This window comes from Budorcas taxicolor, chromosome 2, assembly GCF_023091745.1.
Source record: "Budorcas taxicolor isolate Tak-1 chromosome 2, Takin1.1, whole genome shotgun sequence".
Lineage (NCBI taxonomy): Eukaryota > Metazoa > Chordata > Mammalia > Artiodactyla > Bovidae > Budorcas > Budorcas taxicolor.
The window spans coordinates 179,180,691-179,190,970 of record NC_068911.1 but is presented as its reverse complement, the minus strand read 5'-3'; the positions used below and the strand labels follow the sequence as shown (position 1 = coordinate 179,190,970).

At 54.5% G+C, this 10,280-nt stretch overlaps 1 protein-coding gene across 1 annotated transcript; it reads left to right on the top strand.

Moving 5' to 3' along the window:
- Positions 1–918: 918 nt before the first annotated feature.
- Positions 919–4,326, top strand: ACTL8 (actin like 8). The gene is made up of 2 exons (XM_052636217.1): positions 919–1,266; positions 3,577–4,326. Exons 1-2 carry the CDS (start codon positions 919–921, stop codon positions 4,324–4,326), a joined length of 1,098 nt encoding a protein of 365 aa, XP_052492177.1.
- Positions 4,327–10,280: the final 5,954 nt, after the last annotated feature.

Genomic DNA, 10,280 nt, shown 5'->3' with positions numbered 1-10,280 from the left:
CCTCACTCACAGCCTCTTGTATATGGTCTGTTAGGTGCTCAGCACATACTTCAACCCCGTGTCTTCTCAGCGGCCTAGCCTGATGCTCGCCGTGTTCTCTGGATTTTGGTTTGGGTTTAAGTCTCAGCCCTGGTTTTATTAGTTGTGTGGCCCTGGTTTTAATCTCTGTATGCCCCAGCTTCCGTACCTGTCAATGAGTATCATGATGGTACTTGCCAAATAGATGGTGGTGAAAGTGAAATGGTATAGACGGTGGTGAAACGAAAGGGGACCGTTTGTTGGGTCAAACCCTATGAAATTGTTGATATTTGATCATTTCTGATGGACACACATGACTGTCTTGCCACACTCAACCTGAAGTTCAGCCTCGCAGCGCCAGGTAGGCAGGAGAGCGCCCACTGCAGAGGCGGTCGCCTTGGTCGTCGTCATCGTTGTCGCTGCTCCTGTCGCTGCTCCTGTGGCCTCACTGTTACCGAGGGCGGTGGCCCCCGCAGCTAAAGCTTCGTCTTCCATGTGTCCTCAGTCAGGCAGCCAAAGTCCGCCAAGCCCACCTTGTGTGACAAGCTTCTTAGGAGTCTGCAGACTGTGAGAGGGCCTCTGGGAGCAGAAATGCCCAGTTGGTGTGGACAGGTGTGCCAAGTGCAAGAGGAGAAGCTTGGTGGGAAGTGGGGGCAAGTGGATCGGCTGGACGTCCAGGTGGGGCCTGGGAGGTGGACTTTATGGAATGGGAGTTTGGGTGCAGGTTGCAGCTTGTTCAAAGGCCCGGAAGGGGGAGCAGATGAATTCAGGGGAGCCTGATGTTTGACTGTGGGGTGGAGAAGCCAGTGGCGGCCAAGAGTGGCTCATAATCACCCCGTCCTCTGCCTCCATAGGTGGCCAGACTGCGGAGCCCGTGAGCAGACCTCCCCCGCCTCCACCATGTCTGCGAGAACCATCGTCATCGACCATGGCTCTGCCTTTCTGAAGGCTGGCTTGTCGGGCTGGAATGAGCCACAGCTGGTCTTGCCCAGTGTCGTGAACTACATCCCCTGCCGGGAGAACCCGGGCCCCAGCTACGCTCGGCGGCGCGTGAGTCTTGGCATCGACATTTGCCGACCCGACACCTTCAGCTACCCGGTGCAGCGGGGCCGCGTCATCAACTGGGAGGGTGTGGAGCACATCTGGTCGTTTATCCTGGAGAAGCACCGGCTGGAGCACGGGGACTTCCCTGTGATCGTCACAGAGAGCCCCCTCAGGGAGCCCGTGGACCGTCAGAAGACCCTGGAGGTAAGGGCTTCTCTGGGCTGCCCCTCCAGGGAGCGGGCCTGACACTGTGTTCAGACCTGCGTGGGTGCGGGAGCTCCGCCCTCTGAAACATTCACCCCGTGAATACTGACTGTGCCCCGCGTGTGTGCCTAGCACTCATGTTAGGCGAGGGGGGCTCACAGAGGCCCCCTGGGGCAGGAGGCAGCAGGCCGGCGCTCTGTGAACAGGCTGCTGTGCGGAGGGGCTCCGGGCGCTCACAGGCTCCCTAAATGTTCACAGAGAACCTTCTGGTCTTCAAAGAGCTTATGTGGTGGAGGAATGCTTGACAGTGAGGAAGTTAACAAAATTCCAGGTAGTAATCAGTTCTAAAACCAAAATGCAATGGGGTGAAACTGACTGAGGGAAAGAAGGGGAGCCCCTTGGAAGATGGTGATCAGGGAGGCCTTCTCTGGGAGACTGGAGCCCAGCAAACTAGGGAGGGTGGTAACAGGGAGCCAGGGCCTGGATCTCATAGGTCTGGTAGGCTGTGGGATGTGGTTGGATTTTATTCTGAATCGAAGGTTAGCAAACTATAGCCAGTTGGTCAGGTGTGGCTTACCATCTGTCTTTATAAATAAAGATTTATTGAAACGTACCCACGCCCGCTCATTTACACATCACCTACGGCTGCTTTCACCCTGCAGCCCAGAACTGAGTAGTTGGAAAGAGACCGTGGCTCGTGAAGCCTGAAGAGTACTTACCGTTGTGGGTCTGCTAGATAAAACACATGGTAGATTGGAATTTCCCATCACAGCAAATAATGTTTCGGTGTATCAAACACTGCATAGGATATACAGGGAAGCAAAGTGAAGTCGCTCAGTTATGTCCAGGTCTTTGCGACCACATGAACTGCACCCTACCAGGCTCCTCCGTCCATGGGATTTTCCAGGCAAGAGTACTGGAGTGGGCTGCCATTTCCTTCTCCAGAGGATCTTCCTGACCCAGGGATCGAACCCAAGTCTCCTATGTTGTAGGCAGACGCTTTACCGTCTGAGCCGCCAGGGAAGTCCTAGGACATAGTGAAGCATTATTTGTTGTCCATCTGAAATTCAGATTTAATTGGGTATCTTGTATTTTTATTTGTTACATCTGACACCCTGAACCATTTATAGAAAATGTTTGCCAGCCTCTGCTCTGAGTGAATATGGAGCTCCTGGAGAGCTTTAAGTGGGGTGAGGGGTTCTCATTTGATTTTTTTTTTGAAAAAGAGGACCTTGGCTTCTGTATGGGGAGTGGCTGGTAAAGGGGCAATATTCTGAACATAGGAATGGACGGAGCTCCCTCCCACTGAGGGGAGAAGGTGGGCCTGCGGGCCTGCAAAGGCGGCTCGGTGGCCAGAGGCTCCAGGGGCTACAGAGCTGGGCTGTTGGAGCCTTTCTGCATCTGTGGTGTCAGAGCCCTGGGGACGCAGCCTGGGCTGGGCGGTTGGGGAGGAGGGGGTGGGGTGCTCTGTAAAGACTGTGGGGGTGACAGGCAGAGGAAAAAATCAGCCGGGGGACTTTCCAAGCTCTAAAGATCAGAATTCCAGGTTTGTCTTGGTGTTTGGAAAATGTTTATCTTAAAAAACGGACTCCACGTGTCAGGAGGTTAGTGTGTCTCCCCCCCACCCGCCTTCCCTTCCTGCTGCCCCTCCTTTCAGGAGGCAGTGGTCTGTGTGCAGTGTGGCTTTCTTCTCTCATCACTTTCATCTTATGAAAAAATGATTCGGGGGCCTCCCTGCTGGCTCGGTGGTGAAGAATCTGCCTGCCAGTGCAGGAGACACAGGTTCCATATCTGGTCCAGGAAGGCCCCACGTGTCGCGGAGCAGCCAGGCCGTGACCCGCAGCTACTGAGCCTCTGCTCTGGAGCCCGGGAGCCACAACCACTGAGCCCGAGCCCCCGAGAGCCTGTGCCCCACAAGCAGAGAGGCTGCCACAGTGAGAGGCACCCTGCAGCTGGCGTGCAGCCCGATCTCCGCAGCTAGAGACAAGCCTGAGCGGCAGAGATCCGGCACGGCCAAAAGTTTAAAAAATGGGAAACAAATAGCTCCGGCTGCAGCTCCCGCGCTGGACCTGCCCCGCTTGCGCCGCGCTGCTCACACAGCCAGGCGTCTCAGCGCCTGTGCGCACACGCTGAGGCTCTCCCCGCCCCTCCGCCAGAACGGTCTTCTGAAAGGCCATCGTCAAGCAGCTCCCAAGGGCCAGCCTGGCTTTTTCTGACCCTCCAGGACCCTTCCCGAGTCCCCCCAGGGTGAGCACTCTGCCGGCACTGCCCTGGGGGGCGCGCTGAGTTCTGTCTGCTCCCCTCCTGCAGATCATGTTCGAGTTGCTGGATGTGCCGTCTGTGCTTCTGGCCGACCAGCTGGAGATGTCGCTGTACTCGTCCGGCCTGCTGACGGGCGTGGTGGTGGACTCAGGCTGTGGCCTGACCCGCGTGCAGCCCTTCCACCTGGGCCGCCCGCTGCGGCCCGGGATGAAGACGCTGGAGTTCGCGGGCCAGGACCTCTCGGCCTATCTCTTCAAGAGCCTCTTCAAGGAAGATTACAATCGCCACAACCTGTTCCAGCTGGACACCGTGGCCAGCACCCAGATGCATAAGTGTTACGTGCCGCAGAACCTGGGGGAGGAGCTGGACTTCTATCAGGGCCTGCCGAGCGGCGCCGACGAGAGCAACAGCTACCACCTGCCGGACGGCACCGCGGTGGAGCTGACCCCCATGCAGCGCCTGGCCCCCGAGATGTTCTTCAGCCCCCAGGTGTTCGACCTGCAGGGGCCCAGCCTCTCCCAGGCCACCATGGAGTCCATCGAGGCCTGCGAGGCCAGCCTGTGCCCACTGCTCGCCTCCCACGTGGTGCCCTGTGGGGGCAACACCCTCTACCCTGGCTTCACCACGCGTCTCTCCCAGCTGCTCGACAGCCATTTCGCCCCCACCAAGGCTTCCGTGTTTGCGGGCTCCAGCAGGCACTTTAGCGTCTGGCTGGGAGCGTCCGTGGTGGCTCACCTGTCGACGTACAAGTCCGAGTGGCTGACGAAGCAGGACTATGACGAGAGCTTCAGGATGTAGCCAGCTGGCCTGCTGCTGCGGCCCAGCTCCCCTCAGAAGGCCATGGGGGGCTCATCCCAGCGAGAGGCTGGGCTGGGGTGGGGCTAGCTGGCTTTGGAATTCAAAGGTCATGGGAGACTGTTTTAGGCTCTAGGGTTTTATCTTGTTTCAAGACTGGGATTCACCCCGTGGGAGGACAGGGTAACCCTTCGAGGGGCTAGTCTGTCACTGGGATAGAGCGGCCAGCTGCCATCTCCATGCTTAACAGTTGCTTGTTTTTTCCTGGCATTTCTCTTGGGCGGTCCCATTCTTTTGATTGAGTAGGTTTTAACGGGGGCAAGGGAGAATTATTTTTGAGTAGGGGGATAGGGTGGGTGGGGATGGGAGAGTTGAAGTCTGTAGACCACCCCCCTCCTTCCAGGTGAGTGGGGGTTGGTGCAGGAAGCCTGGCGCCCTTCCTGCCCTTGGGCCCCTGGCCGAGGTCTTGTTTTCCGTATGCAAATAAATAACTTGTTTGGAAGTGCTGCCTTCTGTGGTCATGGATGGGGCAGGGTGGGCAGTCCCTTTCAGGGGACACAGGGAGTGTGAGCACGTGAGTGCCGGGGTGGGGCCCGGGCCGCCCGTGGGGCCTTCAGGGACCTGTGAGCGGTGGTTCCCCCGGAGCCCAGTGGCTGAGGGCCTGGCGCACCCTTCTCTGACGGCCGCGTCCTCCCGCGTCCTTCCGGATGTCTGGTGGTCCGCGGAGTGGTGTTCCTCTTAGTCTAATGTCTGTTCAGTCAGCGCTGGGAGCCTATCATGTGTCTGGTAGTCTACTGGGCACTGTGGGCTTCACAGAGAAAAGACGGGTGAGGTTTCTGGTTCCAGGAGGTTGGTGTCTCCTGCGGGGGCACATGTGATGGGTACAGGCAGGCCTGGGGTGCTGAGGGCTTGCTTCCAGCTCGCTCTGAGAAAGCGAATGTCGCTGTACAGCCCTCTGAATGTTTTGGTTTCCCACTGCTTATAAAAGGCCTCCCCTGGTGGCTCAGATGGTAAAGAGTCTACCGGCAATAGAGGAGACCTGAGTTCAATCCCTGGGTCGGGAAGGTTCCCTGGAGAAGGTCTTGGCAACCCACTCCAGCATTCTTGCCTGGAGAACCCCATGGACGGAGGAGCCTGGTGGGCTGCAGTCTGTGAGGCTGCAGAGTCGGACGCGGCTGAGCGACTCGGCGGCGGCAGTGCGTGTACAAGTCGTGTTCACACTGCAGGCTGCTCGGGGCAGTGTCGTTACATCCAGGTTAAAACGCTCTATTGCTGGGACTTCCCTAGTGGTCCAGTGGTGAGAGTCCGTCCACCTTACGATGCAGGGGATGTGGGTTCAATCCCCGGTCAGGAAAGTAAGATCCCACGTTCCTCGGGGCTGCTAAGCCCACGCGCCACAGCTAGAGAGCCCACGTGGCACGCCTCCTGAGCCTGCACACTGCTACAGAAGATCCACCCGACACGGGAAGGTGCCACGTGGCACGCCTCCTGAGCCTGCACGCTGCCACAGACGATCCACCTGACACAGGAAGGTGCCACGTGGCACGCCTCCTGAGCCTGCACACTGCAACAGACGATCCGCCCGACCCAGGAAGGTGCCACGTGCCACAGCTGAGAACTGACACAGCCAAGAAAACACGCTCTGTTGCTAGAACGTGCTCTTTCCTGAGCCCTCACCATACTGTACTAGTAACATCAGAGATCACTGGCCACACATCACCATTACAAATTTGATGATAAAATGATGAAAAAGTCTGGAAGGCTGTGAGAATCGCCAGGCTGTGGCCCAAGTGAGCAAACACTGTTGGGAAAATGGCCACCCTAGACTTGCTCAAGGCAGGGTTGCCACAAACCTTCAGTTTGTTTAAAAAAGTAAAAAAGCAGTTATTGGTGAAGCATTCTGAAGTGAAGCACAGGAAAATGAGGTGTATCTGTCGGGAAATCTATTTCAGGAGCTGATGAATGAGGCGAATTAAATATGAGGTCACGTGATCTGGAGTGTGGCAGGATGCCTATTTTCAATGGGGTGGACGGAGCTGGAGGTTTCTGGGGACTGTGGGTGACTGTGCCCCCTCCCTCAGCACGCTGTGAGGTCACACTACCAGGCATCCTTGCACTTAGGACCACATGACCACACGTAGGTTCTGGCCAGTCCGGTGTGTGCCTGGTCCTTAAAATTGCTCTTTGAGCCCTCGGGGTGCAGTGGGTCTGATAGGGGAGGGGAAGAGCTGCAGGGGGACAGAGGCTAAATGAGTGACGAGAGTCTCCACGCCAAGCCCACCAACCTGCACGGCACCGGGGCACGAGGAGGAACCCGCTCTGTTCAGCCACTGAGATCTGGGGATGGTTACAGCAGCTTTTTGCTTATTCCAATAATACAGAGAAAGGAGTCCTAGCTTACTGTTTATTTAAGATTGAAGGCAGGAGGAGAAGGGGATGACAGAAGACGAGATGGTTGGATGGCATCATTGACTCAGTGGACATGAGCTTGAGCAAACTCCGGGAGATGGTGAAGGACAGGGAAGCCTGGCGTGCTGCAGTCCGTGGGGATGCAAAGAGTTGGACATGACTGAGCGCCTGGAAAGCAGCAACAGAAAGCAATAGTCCCCCTTGTAAACAGCAGAAGTGGGGTTCAACTCAGGCCTGGCTCTTAGCCACTCTGTTGTATGGCTGCTTCTGGAGGGAGACTGGTTCTCTAATGCTTCGTTCCCATCTGCCTCTTAACATTAGGGAACCAAAGGTATAGTGGGTGGACAGCCAGGGAACCTGATGTTCCAGGAATTTGTTGTTCAGTCACTCAGTCATGTTCAACTCTTGGTGACCCCCGGACTGCAGCGCAGCAGGCTTCCCTGTCCTTCATTATCTCAGGAGCTTGCTCAAACTCATGTCCATTGAGTCGGTGATGCCATCCAACCATCTCATCCTCTGTCATCCCCTTCTCCTCCTGCCTGCAGTCTTTCCCAGCATCAGGGTCTTTTCCAATGTGTTCAGTGAATCAGGCTGCCAAAGTATTGGAGCTTCAGCTTCAGCATCAGTCCTTCCAGTGAGTATTCAGGGTTGATTTCCTTTAGGATGGACTAGTTTGATCTCTTTGCTGTCCAAGGACTCTTCAAGACTTCCAGGAATAGGGGGAGGAATTTCAAGACCAGAGTCAGACTCACCTCATCTTTGGCACGTGAACCGCATTCTCTCATCCACATTCTTAGCCCTGAACCTTAGCCAGCAGTGGCTCCCAGAGGCAGCAGTGGGGCCTCAAATACCCCGTGGACTTGGAGTCAGACCTGGGTAACAGGCTGGCCCTGCTAGTAATGAAGCTGTCCTGGGTTTCTGCATCTTCTCTGAGTCAACCAGGTGAACAGTGGGAGTAAAAGGTCCTCCTCTCCAAGGCTTGGGGTTGAGGATGAACCAAAACAAAGGGTGAGAAGTCACATTGGAAATGAGAAAGTGCATTGAAATATATTACTTTCGTAAGTGGGCATTTCTCTCTTATTAATCAGGAGTATTAATAGCAACAGCAGCCACTGTGCCTTGTCAGGCATTGTGGTGAGTGCTTTACAAAGGCAATTGCGTTTAATCCTTGCATACACACTCTGAATGAAATAAGTGATATTTGACCCCACTGAACTTCAGAGATACTAAGCACCTGCGCGAGTTCACACACGTGCTCGAGCTAGTAATGAATTGCCAGTTAGGAATGGATTCAGCATTCCTGAAGGAAAACTAGACTCAAAGTGGCTAAAACATATTGGGGTTTGTTTTGTTTTGGGTCTCAGGTAGCAAGTAGGCAGTTGGGTGGAACAGTGGTACATCTCTATAGTCAAGGACTCTTCCACTTAGAGTCTGTTGCCTTGTAATCACAAAATAGCTGCAGCAGCTCCTGGTATCACACCCACAGTTCCTACAGGAAAAGGTAGGTTGAAAAGAGTGTGCCATTTATCTCTATAGGAAAGTGTCCTTCAGCCGATTTCACCAACTTCAGCATGTGCCCCTCGGCAGAAGAGGGATTTGAAGCTGTGTCGATCCGTACTAGGGCCCACGTCGTTACCCACAGTTTCAGACTACCTTCCCAATTTTCTGGGCTTTGTTGGATCCCTTGACCTGAGAGATGAAGATGTGTGATTTTTTCCAGGCTTGAGTGAAAGATGCTCTTGAATTGAAATCAAGGTGTTGACATAGCAAGTAATAATCTTTGTGCTCCAAACTGGTTTCTTTGTGTACTCTTGGCAGAAGGGGGAAAACACAGAAATGAGTATGAGAGAAGAGGTTGCTGGAGAAGAGCTGGGCAAGGGGTATTTTTTATTCCTTGTGTAGCTCTGGGCAGCTGTCATCAGAACTCTTTTTCTCACTTTATTGTGAATGTAACATTTAACCTTTCTGTTCAAGCATCAAATCTGGCTGCCTGGTGTATAATTACGAACTTTGCTTTGCTTTCTCTCCCCTCCCCCCACCCCGAAAGCTTTTAAAACTCCCTTGCTGGGTACCATCTCTCTCCTCCGACTCTCCAATTAAATTAAAAATAGCACCTCCGTGGGGCTGTGCAGGGCCATCAACGTAACATGGAACTGCTGGCAGGCCAGGCCTGGTAGGACAGTGAATGGTGCCCAGGAGATGCCTGCCGGCTTGGGCATGGTCTGGCAGCTGCTCAGAGCTGGGGGAAGCTTATCCTTCACGAGGGATCTGGGGCTGCCTGCCAGGGCAGCCAGGTGCAGGGAAGTGGGAGGCAGGGTCTTGGCAACTGGGGAAGGGGCTGGGTGGGGCTGGCAGAGGGGACAAAGGGAAGAGCCCCCAGGGGGGCCGTTCACAGCTGTGAGGGTTTGGTCGTGCCAGTTTGTATTGCCAACTTCTGTTGGGGCTTGACACCCTTGTACTTGGGTTTGGGTGGGATTTGGATGCCCAGGTTTCCTGAGATAACCCCGATAGAAGCTTCAGGTTCTGTTGACACAGAAAACTGTTAATACTGAGTACCTTCCTGGTGGCTCAGATGGTGAAGAATCTGCCTACAATGCAGGAGACCCGAGTTCAATCCTTGGGGCGGGAAGATCCCCTGGAGAAGGGAAATGGCAACCCACTCCAGCATTCTTGCCTGGAGAATCCCATGCACAGAGGAGCCTGGCGGGCTACAGTTCATCGGGTTGCAAAGAGTCAGACCAGACTGAAGTGACTTAGCACGTATGCACACACCTTCCTGGCCCGAGAAGAGACATCCAGTGTCTCTCCCACGTCTAGGTCCCTTTTCCCTGGAGAGGTAGATAGTGGAACGGATAAGGGGTCAGACTGGCGCCGCGCTGTCTGGATTAACGTCGTTGCTGTGTTGCTCTCTAGCTCTGTTGCCTTGAAGGAAGTTACTTAACCTCCTGTGCCTCAGTTTTCCCATCTGAAAAATTGGCCCAATAAAGACATCTGCCTCAACGTGGTTTTGCTGATTACCAGATGGTTTTGATGAGTTAACACATGTAAAACACTTAGAAAGTGCCAGACACAAAAAGTCAGCTATTGCTGTATCTGTGTTCACCACCCCATATTGAACAAGTCCTTAGGCAAAAAGACCCTGGCTTTCCTGTTCATTTTCTCTCGGTTGCATGCAGGTAGGAGATGCAAAACATAAAAAATGCTACTTTACTTTCCAGGGAAAGGCATCAAAGGGCAACTGAGTGCTGGGCCAGGCTCACAGTCCACACACAGAGGTGTCACAGGGACGGAGAGAAGCTGGTTATGGGCGGTGACAGGCAGTGGCGCTTGAGATGATGTTCACCAGAGGAGTAGGAGTTGGCACAAGCTCTCTCCCCTGTTTGGAATGCCTGTCCCCGCTACCAATAGCATAGCTGCTTTTGACCTAGGGAAAAAGCTAGCTGAAAACTCAACTTTCAAAAAATGAAGATCATGGCATTAGGTCCCATCACTTCATGGCAGTGGATGGAGAAAATGTGGAAACAGGGTCAGATTTCTTGAGCTCCACA